The sequence below is a fragment of the Anopheles coluzzii genome, chromosome 3 (assembly GCF_943734685.1).
Source record: "Anopheles coluzzii chromosome 3, AcolN3, whole genome shotgun sequence".
NCBI classification, from domain to species: domain Eukaryota; kingdom Metazoa; phylum Arthropoda; class Insecta; order Diptera; family Culicidae; genus Anopheles; species Anopheles coluzzii.
Window position 1 is genome coordinate 42,462,782 of NC_064671.1, and position 20,231 is coordinate 42,483,012.

The 20,231-nt window shown below is 42.6% G+C and overlaps 4 protein-coding genes across 4 annotated transcripts; all 4 read left to right on the plus strand.

The window, feature by feature from the left end:
* The first annotated feature begins 5,375 nt into the window (after positions 1-5,375).
* LOC120956313 (serine protease snake-like) lies at positions 5,376-6,449 on the plus strand. The gene is made up of 4 exons (XM_049608304.1): positions 5,376-5,454; positions 5,534-5,541; positions 5,977-6,134; positions 6,207-6,449. The coding sequence occupies exons 1-4, from the start codon at positions 5,376-5,378 to the stop codon at positions 6,376-6,378; spliced, it is 417 nt and encodes a 138-aa protein (XP_049464261.1). The 3' UTR covers positions 6,379-6,449.
* A 6-nt stretch (positions 6,450-6,455) lies between these two features.
* On the plus strand, positions 6,456-7,265 carry LOC120956309 (serine protease snake-like). The gene is made up of 3 exons (XM_049608126.1): positions 6,456-6,540; positions 6,616-6,770; positions 6,835-7,265. Exons 2-3 carry the CDS (start codon positions 6,705-6,707, stop codon positions 7,030-7,032), a joined length of 264 nt encoding a protein of 87 aa, XP_049464083.1. The 5' UTR covers positions 6,456-6,540; positions 6,616-6,704; the 3' UTR covers positions 7,033-7,265.
* Positions 7,266-7,570: 305 nt separating this feature from the next.
* On the plus strand, positions 7,571-9,051 carry LOC125907229 (uncharacterized). Its single transcript, XM_049608305.1, has 2 exons — positions 7,571-8,235; positions 8,852-9,051. Exons 1-2 carry the CDS (start codon positions 7,653-7,655, stop codon positions 9,049-9,051), a joined length of 783 nt encoding a protein of 260 aa, XP_049464262.1. The 5' UTR covers positions 7,571-7,652.
* A 6,470-nt stretch (positions 9,052-15,521) lies between these two features.
* Positions 15,522-19,768, plus strand: LOC125907230 (uncharacterized). Its single transcript, XM_049608306.1, has 3 exons — positions 15,522-16,485; positions 16,783-17,565; positions 19,662-19,768. Exons 1-3 carry the CDS (start codon positions 15,522-15,524, stop codon positions 19,766-19,768), a joined length of 1,854 nt encoding a protein of 617 aa, XP_049464263.1.
* Positions 19,769-20,231: the final 463 nt, after the last annotated feature.

Consider the following 20,231-nt stretch of genomic DNA (forward strand, 5'->3'; position numbering starts at 1 on the left):
TTGAATGCATAGCAATTAGTTCAACTGACACTAATACACCGCCATTTCTTCCCGACTGTCGGTGCAATCATTTCAATCTATGTGACTTTAGAAGAATATTAAGAGCTAGAAAACTTTTGGAATAGATTCTATAAATATAACTACATGCATTGCTATACATATCATTACAAAGTTAGCGACTAATCGAAACCAAAATCCTTTATTGTATGTGTTACCTACCCGGGTAGGTGGTTATAGAAGTAAGGGGTAAAAGTTGATTTTATTTTTTAAAGCACTTTTCCAAAAATTTAAAAATTCTGAATTTTTTACCACTTTTGTAAAACATGTTTCTCTAGGCATTCTAATTTTTTTGGATCGATTCGATAATCCTATAAAAAGTTATCATAAAAAGAATAAGTAAAACATACCCGGGTAGGTGGTTATAGAAATGAAGGTTAAAGTGTGTTATTTTGTGTTATTCCATGAATTTATTCTATAATTCATTGTGTTTTCGACATTTTTGATGATAAAAATTAAGAAAGCATTATTTTTTTCAATTTTCACATTAATTCCTCATTATCTACGAGCCGCATGGACAATTTACGTGAGATAAGAACTCTTACTCCCATGATTTTAAATTTCGTGCATAAACAAATCATCAAATCTTTTGTTAATATATCTAATTTTTTCGATAAAACCAATAGACACACAAAAATGCACATAATAACAAAGAAATCTGTTCTATTTGCTAAGCTTTGTGTGCGGAAACCAATGGTTAACGGTTCTAAAATGACGTAAAGTCCCTCAACTATGGCGACCCCCCAAAGGCCGTAATCCATAACCTGATATTTTTAATCCACCTTGATGCAGACCAAGGTGGATTTAAAAATATCAGGTGGTGGACTCTAGTGCATATTGACAATTCGCCACGTGACGTCCCCAGGATTCAAACTTTGTTTACATTTATTTAATTTGTTCATATAATTTACCTACCGCATTTTTTCGATTAAATATTCTTTAAAAATATATTTTGGACTTTGCGCGTTCTTATTTAACATTAAAACATGGTTTAAAGTATGTTATTTTGTGTTATTCCGTGAATATATTCTATAATTCATTGTGTTTTCAACATTTTTGATGATAAAAACTAAGAAATCATTATATTTTTCAATTTTCACATTAATTCCTCATTATCTACGAGCCGCATGGACAATTTACGTGAGATAAGAACTCTTACTCCCATGATTTTAAATTTCGTGCATAAACAAATCATCAATTTTTTTGTTAATAAATCTCATTTTTTCGATAAAATCAATAGACACACAAAAATCAACATAATAACATAGAAATCTGTTCTATTTGCTAAGCTTTGTGTGAGGAAACCAATGGTTAACGGTTCTAAAATGACGTAAAGTCCCTCAACTATGGCGACCCCCCAAAGGCCCTAATCCACCACCTGATATTTTTAATCCACCTTGATGCAGACGACGCGAAGCTTTTCCTGCCTATCTGTGACCGGTCAGACCAACTCCGCCTCCAAGCCACTCTAAGTGCCTTCCAGTCATGGTGCTCTTTGAATGGTCTTGAATTGTGCGTCGAGAAGTGTCTTGTCGTTGCGTTTGCGAGAAAGCGGTGCCCCTTAGTGTATGAATATGCGTTAAATGGATCTACCATTGGGCGCAAAAGCTGTGTCACGGATCTAGGAGTGCTCCTTGACGAAAAGTTGAGCTTCCACGACCAGCTAGAGAACGTTGTCACTAAGGGTAACCAATTGATCGGCTTACTAAAACAACTAGCACGAGACATCACTGACCCGATCTGCATCAAGACGCTATACTGTGCTTTGGTGCGACCAGTGCTAGTGTAGCATATCTGCTATACAGAACATATTGTAATACACACTATCAGCTATAAACACATTGTAACACACTTTGGAAAGCCAAACCACACCATTGTAACACATTCATTATAACACATTCAGTAAATCAGATCATACCATACACACCCGGAAGAGCTCAGGTCACACCGTTCATATAAAAACAATTGTGAAACACTTAACAGAACCAACCGAAACGTACAACATAAGCAGGAACAGTTTATGCATTATAACCCAAAGCAGGAACAGTATAAGCATTAAACCCAAAACAGGAACTTAGTGACAAGAACCATCGTTCTTGTCAACAAAAGACAAACGTAACTAGCTGAGTGAAAACAATAACATTCCAACATACAACCCGGAACCAAATGTGAGAAACCCTTAACTTCTTTTGAGTATGAATAAAACCAACTCCGATCATGGCAAGTCAGATTCGTTCGGACTGTCAGGATAGGGCTATGCCCATCCAACATCTATCGACTTCTCATTTAAAGAGTTTAGTTATGTCCCCCTTCCCAAGGTAAGGCCTCTAAACTCCAACGGTTACAGTAAGGGAAACCTCCTAAAGGTTTCTATGATCGCCTGGACGATCAAGTGTCGAAAAGTCCGCTCGAACGAAGTTTTAATCCACCTAGGCTCATGTCAGTAAAAACTAACCTACCGCGACGGTACTCAAGTACAGTTGTACGATCAACTCATTACATGGCGACCGTGACTATCGTCCGAACTCATTACACTAGAATACGCTTCAGTAGTATGGTGGCCTACAGCTGCTCGCCCCCTAGCTCGTTTAGAGTCGATCCAGCGCAAATTCACGCGGTTCGCTTTGCGCTCCTGGAGTGTCCAACTTGACTATGAGGGACGCTGTGCGTTGCTTGGCATCGAGACACTGAAGCAACGGAACTGCAACGCTCAGAGGCTGTTTGTCGCGGGACTTCTTGAGAATCGGATCGACTCGCCCGCGCTTCTTTCGAGGCTCAACATGTATGTCCCGCCGAGATAGAGAGATCGCTCTCTTCTCTCCCGACCGGCTAAGGCAAAGGACGTATCGTTTGGTCCGTGTGTCAAAGATTACATTATATTAATAAAAGTTATTGTTGTAGATCCAAGATACAAAAAATAGTATTCGTGTCGTGCGACCTTTTACATGTTAATTATGTTACTTAAGACTAAGCGTGACAAATGAATGACCGAAATGTGACTATGATATAATGAATGAATGTAAATGAATTCGCTTCAAATGGGCCACTCGCGGTCCGTTGAATTTTAATTAATAAATAACAAATAACAAATAACAAATAACAAATTGCACTTTGAATAGTAGTGTCCCATGAGACAACAGGCAACCTCTATCAGTCACTTCACCTTGACACCACTATTAGTCAAACTCTAACCATGATGACCAAAAAAGTAAATCAACCAACTTAGAAGCGTGCGCGATCAATGAATGACTCCCCGTAGCGTCTTAAATGGACTGCGTACAGAAGTTTTTCGTCGCATGAGAACGTTTCTGCGTTTTGGTCACCAACATTTTGACACTATTAGGCAACCATCAAAGCATCGCAAGAGAACCTAGGTTCATTTTTGAGGTTCCAAAAAAGCTAAAAATGAAGACAGAGGTACAAGTGGGTACATTACTGGGTTATCTGGGCCGGCAGATCGATGCAACCCGCCAAACAGTGAAATAGTACTTGGGAAACATAAACACATACAGTGGAACGTCGAAAATCCGGGCAGCTCGGGACCGGGCGTTTGCCGGTTAATCGATTTGCACGGATAATGGTCCAAGAAATGTCAAATTCATATAAAAATTAAATAATCCACTAGTTTTATGATTAATTCACCTTGAATCAATCGATAAATCGTTAGTAGAATATTATTTTAATCAATAACTATAGGTTTAACAACTGTTCATGAACAAAAATAAATTTCGAAAACACCACTAGACACTACAGAGCTGCACAAAAAACTGGTTGCCCACTTGACTATCGCAGCAAATGTTCGCTGTACGTTTGAACAGCTGTCACATTTATGCGCACGGTTAAGCCACCCGCCGGTTAATCCGCCCCCGGATAATCGACGTTCTACTGTATATCAGTGTTGTGGACAGAACCAGCATCGCGCGACATCGCCACTCTGGGTTGTTCGCTATAAGCGACAACCGTTGACGTTGGTAGCCATCAGCGATACAGGCGCGGCCATCGCGATCGTGTCGCAGGACACGAAGCCGGGACGATGACCCGAGAAAAAGGAGAGCAGCACTTGCAGTCGGACGATCAAGAGGTTTGGTGCGTGCGTGCGGTCTGAGGGTTGTTTTATATATATGAACCAAGAGTTGCGTGTAAATTGTATGAATATTGTAATTGTATGAATATAGTGTTAAACTAAACCCAAGTGCACTAAACAAATCCACTAAACAACCACTAAACGGGTTCTAAACGACTTAAGCACTCCACCTAAACGGAATATAAAAAGACATCGTTTAGCAGACGGCAAACGACTCATGCATTCTAAAAATAGCAAAAATCTGATTGCACCATCTGTTTTGGTGGGATCCCCCCCCCCCAACCAGTGGAGCTTCCTCGCTTGGAAGAGAGCTTTCTCCTCTTCCCTCTGTACTGTTGTATGGTTTCGCATTGAAGTTATGCATCACTAGAACTAGAACGGCGATACAATTATTTAAATACTAAACTCCAACGGAAACCACCAGCACTGAAGCAAGTGAAATTTTAATAATGGTCGTTGGTGTTGATACCCACGTATCTGACCACACGACCATTGATAATATAGATTTTTGCTCAGAAAGTTAGAAGGGTATATAGGTCATGATAAGATGAAACTTGTCGAAACACATTGCAAGAAAAGGATAGCAATATAATGATGAGTTGTAATACGCCATCTATTGATCAAACCAATGAAGCTGTGGAGCTTTCATTTTTTTTCTATGGATATTCAATTTTCCAGTCGTTTAAGCTTAATCTGTGGCGCTTGGGAAGTGCACGGCGTAACCCGTTTATTTATTTTCCGTGCTCACAGAAAGAACATAAAAATCAGGAAGAAGAAATCGCGTCCACTGGTTTTGCAATGGGAAACAGTGACGTCAAAACTCAATGCGTTAGGTGAGTTTCGGCAAAATTTTGACATGACACCCTAGTCCGCAAACTGAATTCATAGGACTTCATAGGAGATAGGAAAAATGAATTCATTAAAAATAAGTCTTTTTGAAGTAGATGGTCAAAGTCCCATCGGGGGGTGGGGGGAGGGGGGGGGGGGAATTGGAACTAAGTCGAACATCCACAATGACGGGGCCCCCTAGAACGCCGGGCCCAGTCCGCCCACCGTTTAACGTGCCATTGGCTACAAGGCAGCGATCGTTTCATCGGCAACAATGAAGCATTCCAATTTTACCTTCCGCTTGGTGAAGATGTTCGCTCAGTGGTTAGTTATGTTAGGTTGTGTATTTACTTTTACTTCTGTAATACAATGTAGGTAGATTGCTGATTATAGTATTTATTCGAGCATGGTAGATAAAACTATGAACTCGGTTACAGGCGATGATATCAATTGGGTCCTGCCGTACGAAAGATCTACTATTGATGGTATGTACAAAGAAGTTGTGCTCTTCCTATAAGTTAATGCATTCTCGTACAATACTATCTCTAATTCGGGTTGTTGCAGATTGTAAGGTACGGTTTTAAAAGCAAGCTGCCGCTAGTGCTGTGTTCCCATCAGGAGGAAAGCCTGCTTACTTGCGCGAGTTTGCCCACATTGCCGCCATCGGTTGGACTTGTAGCGACCAGAACGCCATCTGGTGCGCACACCTAGAACTACCGACAGAAAATGTTTAACGGGCTAGTTAGGCAGGGACTGCACACAAAGCTAGAGCAGGACAAACAGTGGTAGCATGCTGCACCGCAGCTATAAAAACGGTGGCTTGCTCCATACACGCTCTCTCTCGTCCTAAACGTTTCAACACCGACACGCGCATATCCGTCCGGCTTACCCAACACTTCTTCTCCGGCAACTCTCGAACGAACAACACTAATTTTCGCGTCTCTCCCGAACTCACCGTTCCGCGGCTTAAAAGAAAAAGGAATAAATCGAATTCTACCAAAACGTAGTTCGCAAAGCGTGTTGCGTATCTTTTTAAAAAATTAGGGACCACATTTGTGGCGCCCCTAAAGACTAATGAAGATCATAGTGTGCGATGGTTGTGTGGAGGATCGTTGATCTGGCAAAACTTCATTCTTACCGCGGCCCATTGCGCAGCTGACGATAAGTGAGTACCGGTCGAAGGATCTAATAGTTGAGATTTATCATTTTGATGGTCATTTTCTTTTCGTCTGCAAAGCAACGTTCCACCAGATGTAGCTCGTATGGGAGATATTAATATCTACAGCGATGAAGACGATGAGTTTGCGCAACAATTGAAGATAGTGGACATCATTCGCCACCCAATGCATCGATTTAGCTCGGCGTATTACGATATTGCGCTCATGAAGCTGGAGCGAAATGTCACGTAAAAAAGAAAGTAAAAGGAAAGTTGGAAGGCAATAGGATCGCATTTCAATTCAAGTTTCTATTTCTCAGCGTTCATGACACGGTAGCACCGACCTGTCTTTGGCTGGACGATGAGATACGCTTCCCCGAGCTGTTGGCTGCTGGATGGGGCAGAACAGGATTCGGTAAGACGATCTAGCGAATGATGATGATGGAATCGATTGCACTAACTGTATCCTAATGTACTGTACCTAATTCAGCTGAGGATCAAACAAATGTCTTGTTGAAAGTGCAGCTCGCGCCAATCACCAATGACGAATGCTCGAGTTACTATGGTAAAGGTGATCATATGTTGCGAAACGGGCTTATGGATCATCAACTATGTGCAGGCGATGAAGAGATGGACACCTGCCCAGTAAGTCACTGTTTTGATTAATTGCCAACAAACCCCTTTCAATTTATGTGCCTAACCACATCAGGGAGACTCCGGAGGGCCACTGCATGTAAAATTTTTCAAAGAATGGAAGTTAATTCCATTCCTAGTAGGAGTGACTTCGTTTGGGAAAGCCTGTGGCGTGTCAACGCCGGATGTGTATGTAAGGGTCTCGAAGTTTGGTGATTGGATTATTGAAACACTTCAACGTCACGGCGAAATGGCCACACGTTTCAAGTTTTAGACGTTGGTTTGTGCTAATCGGTATTACAGTTTGCGCGAATATAAAGAGGACGTGAAGATTGTTTGGAATGGTCAAGAATCCATGGATTTTAGCAATAAATACTTCAGCCGTTTCGCCAGTAACTACATCGTAAACTTTATACGGCCGTTCTCGGATCAATCGCACTACAGGAATTGCTGTGGAACGCTGATCGAACCTAGCGTAGTGTTGACGTTAGCTGAATGTGTTGCTAACAAAGGGTTAGTACGGTGCCTTTACCCATCAAATATAGCTTACAATGCTACAGTCATTATCAATTACAGATCAAGACCAACGCAGGTTGTTCTGCAGGATGGCAGTACAATAGACGTGTCCGAAATCATCATCCATCCGTTGTACGATTCCTCTTTTTCACCATACTACAACAATATCGCTGTGGTGAATCTCAAATCATTTGCACCGATTGCACCATATTGTGCATGGTATGGACACGCCAACCCTAATCAGACGATATTTCTTACAGGATAACAACTGATACCCGAAGAGCACTCGAGCGGCATGGAATAGCAACGATAACTTTGTTGTACGTCTTATTACAAAACAAACTTATTTCCGTTTAAGAACTTCACTATTTTAGACTGATGACTCGCGTGTGGGAGCGTTCGTCCGATCAATGTCGTCTAGCAACACAGTACTCCGGTCTTCTGCTAAACGGTTTGCAAGACGAGCATTTGTGCTTTGAGAATCAGCCCTTCCTTGTTCCGGGTTCTTGTGACACCATATTGGGAAGTCCAATCGAAAAAGACAAGGATGAACATATTTACATCCATGGAATCAACTTGTTTGGTCGCGATAATGGATTTGGAGAACCGGCTGTAGGTGTAAGGCTCAGTGCGCACAAAGCATGGCTTGAATCGGTGCTCCTGCCACACTCCAAAAATGAGACATTTGTTTACATTGACCCTGATCTGGAACCTGGCACTAAATGTGGCTATGCCAATGGGACGAGAGGAACTTGTATGGCTGAGTCAGGTTGTCCTGTTTTTCGTTCACAATTGCAACAAAGACAACAGATTACATTCTGCTCACATAGAAATAACGTTTGTTGTCCTAACACTGCAACCAATTCTCGAATGATGGCAATAGAAAAAGAAATCACCGAGTGTGAGGAGCGCTATCGACACTTAAGAACTGATCGACAGAATGGAAGTTCTCATGCCGTGAGTAGCTCACAACGAATGGAAAAAACAAATAGTTTTATAGAAAATATGAGGTTCTTTGTAGACTGAGATAGGATGGCAAGATGAACGCAACAGAACGTATGGATGTTACGGATACCTCATCAGTACACGTGGTGTTGTTTCGTCTGCATCCTGTTTGTTGGAAAGAGGAGTGATGCCGAACATTGCGCGTATAGGAGGAATCGATTCATTGGACATCTCACGCGTTATTCCTATAGATAAAGTGACCATTCATCCCAACTATAACCCGGCAAAACAAAAGCACAACATAGCAATTCTCAAACTGGAATCGGTCGTCGAACCAACTGAAAGCGTTTTCCCTACATGTGTTTGGCAGAATGTTACCCACTCGCCGATCAAGCAGAGAGTTTTGGATTTTGGTACGTAAGCAAAGTAGCAATATTTATAGCTAGTTGAGTTCAACTTCAACATCATTATTATTATTATAGCTTCCAAACGAAAAGATCCCATGCATCCAATGTGCAAGAGTGACTGTGAGGCTCTTTTGAATGGTACATTCGATGAACCTGAAACAATCTGCATGAACCCAGGAATAACTCCCTACGAAAGCCTTTTTTACCTCTTTTATTTACAAATAGAATACATACAGCAGCGTTCTGTATCCAAACGCTGCTACAAAGCTGGAAGTCCGATCGTATGGAGAAAGGCGCTGAATGACACTGGTTACGTAGAATATCTCGTGCACCTTTACAGCTATGGAAGTTGCAAATCCAACATCCCGCGCGTAGTGGCGCGCATTGCTGCGTACATCGAGTGGTTCAAGGAAGTGTTGCAGTAGCTACTGATGATTGGTGACAGTGCGTTAATTGAATGAAATTATTGAACAAAAATGTTTCTTTTTTCGCAATGCGATCCTCGTTCGAAATCGCCTAGATCCCGGGGTTTCCTGGCTTAACTGACATCAAATCCTGTTATTCAAATGTGCAGTCCTACTGCTTCGCCTATGCTTTGATCTGTATCATGGCTGATGTAGAGCAAACGTAAAGTAAAGCAATCATCTCTCTTCGCATTATTGCTGTTGATTTTTTTTTGTAAATTATTCCACACAATATACACAAGATCATATGAAAATGATAAAAAAAAATACCGTAATCAAAGTGATCAAATTTTTAATCTTTAATACGGGGTTTCTTAAAAAAATTATGCATGCCAATGCATGTTGACCATCTTTAACTTACCTGCGGATGGCATCGTGATTGAATTAATTTACTTAGACGACCACGACAGAGCGATGCTGGCGTTTCGAATGCTCCGGTACACCACCAACCTGCTGATGCATTCGGACGAGTTGGATTTGGCCGAAGGACATAGAATGCTGAATTGGTTCATGCATCTATTGAATCCGTGGAATGCGATCCGCCAGCACGTCGGTAAACCCGTGCTGGAAGATTTCTGCCTCAAACGCTTCGCCCGGGATGTTGTGCGCGAAACCGTCTGGCAAGCGGTGCAGCGAATGAACCGTGCGGATCATTTGTTTCTGAATCGTTTGAAGTCGTTGGATATTCCGCAGGAATTGTACGACTACCTTCGATATTGTAATTACAGCACTGTCGAGTACTTCCAACAGCATTTCGACGCTGTGAATCATCTGATGGGGAAGGACGAAGTTTTAGATATAGTTTATCCAGTATTGTTATAACATTAACCTTGTTTTTAAGCTGCCATGTAAGCTCGGACATTCGTTCTTATATAATTTGAATTATTAAAAGATTAGATTAGAAGAACTCAGGATAGCTTAGGCAAAACATAGAAATACCAAAATAAACTTAAAACAGCGGTCATCAGCAGTACTCATACCGTTGGATTGTTGGTTGATTGATTTCAAATCGAGCACCAATCTATTAGCTTCTTTAACTGCCTTCGGGTCAGTTTTTCTTTTGCAAGATTAGGTATAAAACGTATTAGCCTTCCATGATTTACGGTGATTTTCGTCGTCGACGGCTATTTTGATCATCTATTAATTGTTATTAATTTAGTTTATGCATTGAAACGTTGTATGTTTTTTCTTAAAGATTAAAACTACTTGTAACTAAACTAACAGGTTTTACTAAAGGTTTTTTTACAACTAACTACAGTGAACCCTCTCTTATTTGACACCTCTCCAATTTGAAAAACCTCTCTTATTTGAACATTTTGCACAGTCCCTTGATTTCCAGTACATTTTTGTTCCTCTAATTTGGCAAACCTCTGAAATCTGTGTCCCTCTTATTTGAGTATGGTGTTGCCATGGTTATTGAAAGATGTATGCTCAAATTAGCGATTCTGTTCGTAGTTTCCTATAGCAACAGTTAAGGCTGCATACTAAATGTTCTGTGAAGATGTCTGTCTCTTTCTTGTTTGTATGGACCTTTCATTCACTTTCAATCTCTGTAATTTGAAAACCCCTCTTATTCGACAGTCCCATCGCCTCTCAAATAAGAGAGGGTTCACTGTATTCCGTTATGCAGTCATAGACTATTATGATCTGCATTTACGTTTGGTAATTACACGATTGCAAGATTACACCACCCCCTCTCAATCGCTGACTCCAGTCTTTCTTCTGAGATATTCAAATAGGTTTGCATTAAAAGCTTTCGTTAATATATCCGCTTGCTGTTTGTTATATTCCGTTTTCTTTTGTAGAACGCTAAAGAAACGTTAACTAATCTAACTGTCGACAGCCTGGCAACGGGTGCAAACGTGTCTTCAAAGTCAATTCCGGGTCGTTGTAGAAACCCTTTGACTACAAGTCGTGCCTTATATCGGACCTGTTGTCCGGTTTCATCCTCCTTCAACCGGAACACCCACTTTGTTTTTAGCGGATTCGCACCGGCTGGACACACCGCCAGCTTCATCACATCGTTGACCTTCATGGAGTTTAGTTCGTCTTGTACCGCTTGGTACCATCGCTCACGATCCTCACGAGCATTAATGTCATTATACATTTCTGGAACGTCTGAAGAGAACGGAGGGCCAACAGCACAAGCACTAAATCCGGTAATATAGTCGAGTATCCGGTATATACTGTTCGCCACTAGCGCCGGAAGACAAGTCCAGATCTAGATGCGAAGGAAGCACGGTATCATCTGCTTCTGCTGCTTCTTCATCATCACTACACGGTTGGACACCATCGCAGTCAAGTGATACAGTTGAAGAGTTCTCCCCATATTGTTCGTCAAGATCTCTCGGCGATTACTTCATCCTCGATTACTTCTTCCCCCTCTTGCTCGTAGGTTAGCGGTACCATTGATTTTCCGTTATTTTGTGTATCATTCGTCTATGGAAAATATTTTTCGTTAAACTTCACATCACGAGCAACAACGATTTGTTTTGAATCCTTGTCCCATAGCTGGTAGCCGTTTGGTGCATATCCGATCATAAATAACTGCCGACTTTTTGCTTGAATTCCAAAGACACGAGCTTATTTTAGACTTGGCTTTCTTCCATACCACAGTTCAGCAGGCGTAACGCTCTTTGATATCGCAGACGTTGAACTTCGATTTAAGATGAACACAGCTGCTAGCACAGCTTCACTCCACAATGACTTGGGCGCATTCGATGCAATCGACATAGTACGTACCTTTTCGATAAGAGTTCGGTTGAACCGTTCCGCGACCCCGTTCTGTTGGCTATACTACCTGAATTCCCATCGTATTGTAGTACTTTTGTTGATTATCCGAAAAATACTCACGTCGTACCAAATATCGCAGTTACCATTGCTGAAAACTCTTTGAATTTTTCAAAGACCTCCGAATTCTTTGGAAGCAAATACGTCACAGCAAAATGGGACTGATCGTCTATGAACGAGACGAAGTAGAGATGACCTACCCACGATGGCGTGTCGATACGTCAGAGTGGATACGCTCCAACGGTCGGGTTGCTCTGTCTCTGGCACCATTGAACGGCTCCCGACAGTGTCTACCCAAAACACACACGTCACAGAACTTGAGCTTTTCCGGTTTGAAGCGCACACCCAGGGCAAGGTCTTCACGTATCATAGTAGACATGGCACCTTCACTGATGTGACCGAGACGACGGTGCCAAAGATCAGCATACTCCACTTCTGCTATACTTGCATTAGCTCGTTCAATTTTCAATTTGATAGCGTACAGATTTCCACGCTGTTTTCCGGTTGCAATTATTTTTCCATTGATTTCCATTATCACTTGCGTTTCTTGAAATATTACCTCCACACCAGCCTTCGTTAGCTTTTTCACAGACATGAGGTTATCTCTTAAAGTCGGCACATACAGAACGTTATCAGCGCTCATCAGAACGCCATGGTTGCTCATTCCGTTAATAACGCCGCTTTCTTTGGCCACGATAGATTCCCGATTCTTCGCTACATCGATGAAAACTGGCTGTTTCAAGTTTTCCACGGTTGTAAAAAACTTCTTTTCGAATTTACCATGTGGTCACTAGCTCCTGAATCCAGCAGGAATTGAAGCTGATCACCGGTTTGTACCCTACGTCCATCCGCGATTCCATCCGCCATGAACACAACTTGTCTTGATTCACTGTCAATGTTGGCTTTCGTTTTAATTCGGCAGTCCTTTCTCATATGCCCTTTCTTTTCACCGTTCCTATTTAGATTTTTTTGAGCGAATGCAGTAGGCTTCTCCCCAGAATTTTCGATTCTAACCAAGCGCTTGCATTCGTCACCTAGCAACGGGGTCTTCATTAACTCATACGTTAATTGTGATTCAGGAAGGTTTTCTAATGCCATCATCAGGGGATTGTAAGACTCCGGAAGCGTTAAACTCAAAGCCGAACAGTCGTCACTATCTTCAAGTTTTGATCCGGCCACTCGAAGCTGCCGAACCAGATCCTCAAATTGTTGAAGATGGGCGCGCAACGATGTCCTTCAACTTCAGACAAGTGATCTTGTTCCTTACTTACTTATCCGGCGCAAAAACCGCTTTGCGGTCTTGGCCTGCCTCAGGAGTGTCCGAAACTACTCAATAAAGTATTTGTCAGAAATGAAGCACACCAGTAGAAACATTGCCTTGGCGTCCATTTCCTCGAACTTGGCCACTTCACTAGCCACTGATAAAACGTCGTTTATTACGGCGTCTCATACCTTCGAGGCATTCAAAAACACTTCGACCCGAAAACCCGAAACCCGGTCTCGTAGCCTGTTCCGGAAAACTGCGATATTTCGTGAACCGTTACTTATTTGTGCTTGTCGCCCGTAACCTTGTTAACCTTGACGTTTGTTCTTACTGTAGGTTTTATTAAAACTAACTATTCCGTTATGCGGTCATAGACTACTATGATCTTCATATACGTTTAACAATTACACGATTGCTAGATGGCAACCAAAACAGATTTAATGTGTAGAATGAAGAACACATGTTTAAACAACCTTTTAAAAGCCCACTATAGTTATCAAGTACAGGTAGTCCTCACGATACACGATACCTTTTATACGCTGATTCGGAGATACGCGGTTTACTCAATTTGATATGTCTTCTTGTTCTGCTTCTTTGCGAGAAAGTATGTATCCTGCTATGTTGTTCAAACTTCCGTAACCTAAACCGGACGACTCCGATCCGACTCGCACTATTGTTAGTCCGATTCCGACTCCGCCAAAATGGAACCACTAGATTCGCCCGGAGTCGGAGTCGCCCGAGAGCCGTCCGGAGTCGTCCGGTTTAGGTTTAGAAAAATGGTTCATATTATTATTTCCATTGCCGTATGAGTTACAATAAACCCAATTCTTTCCCTAAGCGTATAAACCATGGCAATTCTGCATCATAACTTAACATTTCTTACTCAGTTCTGTAAACAGTTATTTTGTAATGTGGTTGTTGTGAATGCCCAACTCCCCAACTCCACTGTTTTTCGGCTCAATTTTCTATGTGAACAGCATTATTAAAAACTTTCAATATGTTTTTCAACAGCTGCCATTATTTGTGACAGCTGGGCTGGGTTGAAAAAACCTTGCGCGATTGTTGACTAATGCCGTTCAAATTAGAAACTGCCCCGCAAAACAGTGTATGTGTAGTGTAGACTTTGTTTCATATAGGATTCCCAATCAGAAACTCAACCATATCATCATCACGTCGCGAAAACGACGGGACGGAGCACGTACAGCGCAATCGAGAACAAGAGGAATGGAGCATACGCTATATTGCTAAAAGGAAGAAACATCGGATAGGATACTAGCAATAAAGCATTTTTTTGAATAAAAAAATGCAAGACTTCAAAAGGCTCAAGCTCAAGATGACGACAGCGGATAAGGTATGTAAAGGCCGGGCTACATTGATCGTACTCGCACGCGTAATTTTGATTTTCACTAGCGCATCTGGCGGCGGCTGGTGGAAGCTTTTTTTGGTCGTCGGGGGAAGGGTCGTGCCGGATCTCAAATTTAAGTAGTTTTTTAACCGTTTTTTGATGCGAAAATGACTGAAATACTTGCACAACATATTCATCTATCAATTGCATAGCTTTTTCAGACCAGTTGAAGTAAAAAACAATGAAAAATAACGTATTTTCTGGAGCAGTCCCAAATTGTTTGGCAAAATGCTTCGGTCAGCCGCCGCCAGATGCGCTAGTGAAAATCAAAATTACACCAGAGAGTACGATCAATGTAGCCCGGCTGTTGTGGACGGAATCAAAGTTGCGCAACATTTGTGCTCTGGGCCGCTCGCTACGTGCGACGGTTTTCAGACGCTAGAGCTGTCAACAACCACGTGCAGCTAAAGGGCGCAGCCATCGCGATCCTTCCGAGGACCGAGGTCGGGACGACGACCTCGGGGTGACCGTTGACATACACTTCACTGCAGGCCATCCGCGATAAGAGGTGCGAGCGCGAGCATTAGGGACTAGCGGGCGTATAGGTTTTTTGTATGTAAAGTTTTATTGCGTTGTACATCGTTATTGTAATATAGTGTTTTAAGTACTTTTTATCCTGGTGTTCGGATTGTTTATTTACGTGTTAAAGAACATAAAAGTGGCGACGAGAAGTATTTTCCTCATCAGTGTGTAGAACCTGCGTTGTAAAAAAAAAAAAGAAAAAAAAACTGCTCCTTCTCTAACTGAAAAAAACGCGCAGTGCAGTGAAATTGTTTAATAATTAAAAAAAAAAAAAAAACCTATTCAGTGAGTGTAAAAGAAAAAAAAGTATATAAAAAGGATCATCAGAACGTGTGTAGTAGGATAGCTAAGCTCAGTAGCTTGATTGAAAAGTTCGTGTACAGTTCGGTTTTATTTTTTTTTCTGTCGAGGACAATTTTTTTTTTTCTCTCTCTGCAAATAATTTATAAAATGAATACCAGTGGTGATGAAGAAAGGCGCTCTAGTGCGGGTTTTAATGTGCAACCGACGCACCAGCTACAAAATGGTTCTGGAGAACCATCAGTGCAGCAACCTCCATTACAAACGCCGCCATCGGTGTCGATGGATAGTTCGTCGATGATGCAGATCTTGAAATTAATGCAGCAACAAATGGCGCAGCAGCAGAACATTTTGGCGCAGTTAATGCAGCAGCAAGGGTCAGGTCAAAGTTCATCCACAACACCGGAACAAATCTTGGATTCGTTGTGCAGCCACATTAAAGAATTTAAATACGATGCTGAGGCTGGAACGACATTTGCCGCATGGTACAACCGCTATGAGGACCTGTTCGAAAGAGATGCTGCCCGGTTGAGCGACGAAGCAAAAGTGCGCCTTCTCATGCGCAAGCTAGGAACTCTTGAACATGACCGGTATGTAAATTTTATCTTGCCAAAGTTCTCACGAGATTTTTCATTACCAGAGACGGTCGCAAAGCTGACAGATTTGTTCGGAACTAAGGAGTCCCTGTTACATCGACGGTTCAAATGCTTAAATACGGTGAAGGGGAAGACGGAAGATTATCTAGCGTACGCATGTCGCGTCAACCGGGGTGTAGTCAACTTTGAGCTAGGCAAGTTGACGGAGGAACAGCTTAAATGCCTTGTATTTGTTTGCGGGTTGAAAGATGATAAGGATGTGGAAATTCGTCAAAGACTGTTAGTGCGGATCGAGGAACGTCCTGAAACCACCCTGGAGCATATTACAACCGAATGTCAACGCATTATCAACTTAAGACACGACAGCGCAATGATCGAAAGAGAGAACACCGAACAAGTCTATGCAGTGAAGCATAAGGAAACACAGTTCCAGCATTATCGAAGCAACCTGCCATACGATTCGAAACCCCCTAGCAGATCGTGCTGGCTATGTGGAGGACTACACTGGTCTCGAGACTGTACGTACCGTACTCACAAATGTGCCGATTGTGGAAGAATAGGCCACAAAGAAGGATTTTGCAAAACGTACAACAATTATCGTCGGAACTATAACCAAGCGAATTTCAATCGTCAGCAAGCAAATACTAGAACGGTCTCAGTCAATGTGCACAGCGTTCAGGAGAGAAGGAAGTATGTACCTCTCAGCATCAATGGCATTCACCTCCGGCTACAGCTCGACACCGCTTCTGACATATCAGTCATTGGCAAAAATACCTGGAAACTAATCGGAGCACCCCCCCTTTCCCCGCCAACAGTCGATGCCAAAACAGCATCGGGAGCAGTGTTGCATATAATCGGCGAATTCAGTGCCAACATCACCATCAAAGAAGAGCAGCGTGTCGAGACGGTTTATGTTTCGCAAGCGGACTTGAAGCTGTTGGGAACCGACCTAATCGAGGCCTTTTCCTTATGGTCAGTGCCTGTTGACCAGATATGCAACGCCATTCAATCATCAACGAATAAGGAGCTACGACTACGTTATCCCAAGCTGTTTGGAGAGGGCATGGGCCTATGTACAAAGGGAAACGTTACTCTGCAGCTGAAAGAAAAGTGTCGTCCAGTTTTCTGCCCTAAACGTCCAGTTGCGTACGCTATGCTGGATGCAGTCGACAAGGAACTGGACCGGCTGGAGAAGCTAGGAGTCATCACACCGGTCGATTTCTCTGACTGGGCCGCACCAATTGTCGTCGTGCGGAAAGCAAACGGTCAGATAAGGATCTGCGGAGATTACTCGACCGGTCTCAATGGAGCCTTGCACCCCCAGGAGTACCCGCTTCCACTACCAGCAGATATTTTCGCCAGGCTAGGTAATTGCACTCATTTTACACAAATAGATTTATCGGATGCTTTCCTTCAGGTCGAAATTGCTGAGCAGAGTCGGAAGTTTCTAACCATCAACACGCATAAAGGGCTTTACTCCTACAACCGACTACCACCGGGCATCAAGGTAGCTCCTGCGGCTTTTCAACAGTTGATGGACAAAATGCTCATTGGATTGCGGGGAGTTTCCAGTTACATGGATGATATCATTATCGGAGGTAGGAATCAGAAAGAACATGATGATATTTTAAATGAAACGCTCGCTAGAATTCAAGATTATGGTTTCACAATTCGCGTAGAAAAATGTTTTTTTAATGAGAAGCAAATACGGTATCTAGGGCACATAATCGATAATCAAGGCATCAGACCAGATCCGGAAAAAGTTAAAGCTATAACCAATTTGCCAGCACCATCAGATGTCAGTGAAGTAAGGTCATTCCTCGGAGCAATCAATTATTATGGGCGCTTTATTCCAAATCTACGAAATTTGCGGTACCCACTGGATGCACTACTAAAAGAAGGGAGAGAATTTGCGTGGACTGCAGAATGCCAGAAAGTTTTTGAAAAATTCAAGTCAGTATTGTCTTCAAACCTATTATTAACCCACTATGATCCGCGACTTGAGATAGTGGTATCAGCTGATGCGTCTTCCGTTGGTCTGGGAGCAACTCTAAGTCACAAATTTTCTGATGGCAGTATGAAGGTTGTACAACATGCATCACGATCTCTTACAAAAGCCGAGCAAAGATACAGTCAAATCGACCGGGAAGGGCTAGCTATCATTTTCGCAGTGACCAAATTTCATAAGATGATATTTGGTCGGCATTTCCGTCTTCAGACAGATCACAGGCCTCTGCTAAGAATATTTGGAAACAAGAAAGGTATTCCTGTTTACACTGCAAACAGGTTACAGCGTTTTGCCCTTACGCTTTTAATGTACGATTTTGAAATCGAATATGTAACCACGGAGAAATTTGGAAATGCCGACATCCTATCAAGATTGATAAGCGAGCACAGCAAGCCAGATGAAGACTATATAATCGCCAATTTGGAGCTAGAGAAGGATGTAAAATCAGTAGTCATCAGCAACATCTCATCCCTACCAATCAATTTTACGGAAGTAGCCAAACAAACGGGAAAAGATTCAATTTTATCAAAGGTACTACATTTTACACAAAACGGTTGGCCACATAATACTATTTATACAGGAGAATTAGCAAGTTTTTATGCAAGAAGGGAAGCGTTATCAGCAGTGGATGAGTGTTTATTATTTGGCGAGAGAGTCATAATTCCAAACAGCCTTCAGGAACGATGCCTCCGACAGTTCCATCGTGGCCATCCTGGCATTCAAAGAATGAAATCGTTAGCTCGTAGCTACGTATATTGGCCATCCATCGATAAAGACATAAGCGAATGCGTAGCCTCTTGTGAGAGGTGTCAAGCTGTTTCAAAGTCACCTGCTCATTCAGCTCCTGTTCCTTGGCCTAAACCTTCATCACCATGGCAGCGTGTGCATATCGATTACGCTGGCCCTCTGGAAGGGGACTATTTTTTAATTGTCGTGGATGCATACTCAAAATGGCCAGAGATTGTAAAAACATCAAGCATTACGGCATCGGCGACTATAGCAATTCTACGAGGAATATTTTCACGTTTTGGAAATCCAGTCACGCTTGTAAGTGACAATGGCACGCAGTTTACTAGCGAGATTTTTGCTGATTTTTGCGCTCACAATGGCATAGAACATCTGAGAACAGCACCATTTCATCCTCAGTCAAATGGCCAGGCTGAGAGGTTTGTAGACACGTTCAAGAGATCGATGAAAAAGATTAGTGCAGAAGATACATCACTTCCGGAGGCATTGGACATATTTTTACAAACCTATCGATCGACTCCAAATCCGTCCACAGAAGAAAAGAAATCACCAGCTGAGCTCATGTTAGGTCGTAAAATGCGAACAACTTTGGATCTGCTTCGTCCTACCTTAAATCCATTTAAACACAGTGTACCTGAGAAGGTGAGAGAGTTGTCCTGCGGAGATTTAGTGTACGTCAAGACATACAGCAGAAACATTTGGAAATGGGAGCCAGCAGTCATAACCGGAAGATGTGGCAACGTTATGTATGAAGTTGTAACCGGTGATCAACGTACACTTCGAAGGCATGTAAATCAAATGCGTAGGCGTAACGGAAATCGTCATCAGCAGAGCCGCTCTTCGAAACCCTTAGCTCTGGATGTATTTCTGGATTCATGGAATGTAATGCACGAGCCACCACCGTTGCTTGACGATCAGTGCACTCCATCACCTGTTCAGGCGCCACCGTTATCGTTATCATTGGCTCCAACAACGTCTCTTCCATCACCGAGTTGTTTGTCACCATCGTCATCGTCGACTCCACCATCGTCTACAATACCGCCTGAGTCTGCTATCACATCGTCTGCGTCCTCGCCATCGTCATCGTCCAATTCGGGTTCAGTCTACACTTCCTGTTCACCTACATCACCTGAAGAGTCTCCAACAGATGAACTAGATGACCACAAGGAAGAAGAACAGCTGGTACAAGTACCACGTAGGTCTTCTAGAAATATAAGACCCTCACGTTGGTTGGACCAGTACCAGCTATATTAACAGGGGGAGATGTTGTGGACGGAATCAAAGTTGCGCAACATTTGTGCTCTGGGCCGCTCGCTACGTGCGACGGTTTTCAGACGCTAGAGCTGTCAACAACCACGTGCAGCTAAAGGGCGCAGCCATCGCGATCCTTCCGAGGACCGAGGTCGGGACGACGACCTCGGGGTGACCGTTGACATACACTTCACTGCAGGCCATCCGCGATAAGAGGTGCGAGCGCGAGCATTAGGGACTAGCGGGCGTATAGGTTTT

Coding starts and splice junctions, on each gene's coding strand:
- LOC125907230 (XM_049608306.1), top strand. CDS start 15,522: ATGAATACCAGTGGTGATGAAGAAAGGCGCTCTAGTGCGGGTTTTAAT. Junction 16,486..16,782: donor ACTACACTGGTCTCGAGACT/GTACGTACCGTA, acceptor CCCCGCCAACAG/TCGATGCCAAAACAGCATCG. Junction 17,566..19,661: donor GGATGATATCATTATCGGAG/GTAGGAATCAGA, acceptor TCACCTGTTCAG/GCGCCACCGTTATCGTTATC.
- LOC120956309 (XM_049608126.1), top strand. CDS start 6,705: ATGTTGCGAAACGGGCTTATGGATCATCAACTATGTGCAGGCGATGAA. Junction 6,771..6,834: donor AAGAGATGGACACCTGCCCA/GTAAGTCACTGT, acceptor TAACCACATCAG/GGAGACTCCGGAGGGCCACT.
- LOC120956313 (XM_049608304.1), top strand. CDS start 5,376: ATGGTAGATAAAACTATGAACTCGGTTACAGGCGATGATATCAATTGG. Junction 6,135..6,206: donor CATTGCGCAGCTGACGATAA/GTGAGTACCGGT, acceptor TCGTCTGCAAAG/CAACGTTCCACCAGATGTAG.
- LOC125907229 (XM_049608305.1), top strand. CDS start 7,653: ATGACTCGCGTGTGGGAGCGTTCGTCCGATCAATGTCGTCTAGCAACA. Junction 8,236..8,851: donor TGGAAGTTCTCATGCCGTGA/GTAGCTCACAAC, acceptor ATTTACAAATAG/AATACATACAGCAGCGTTCT.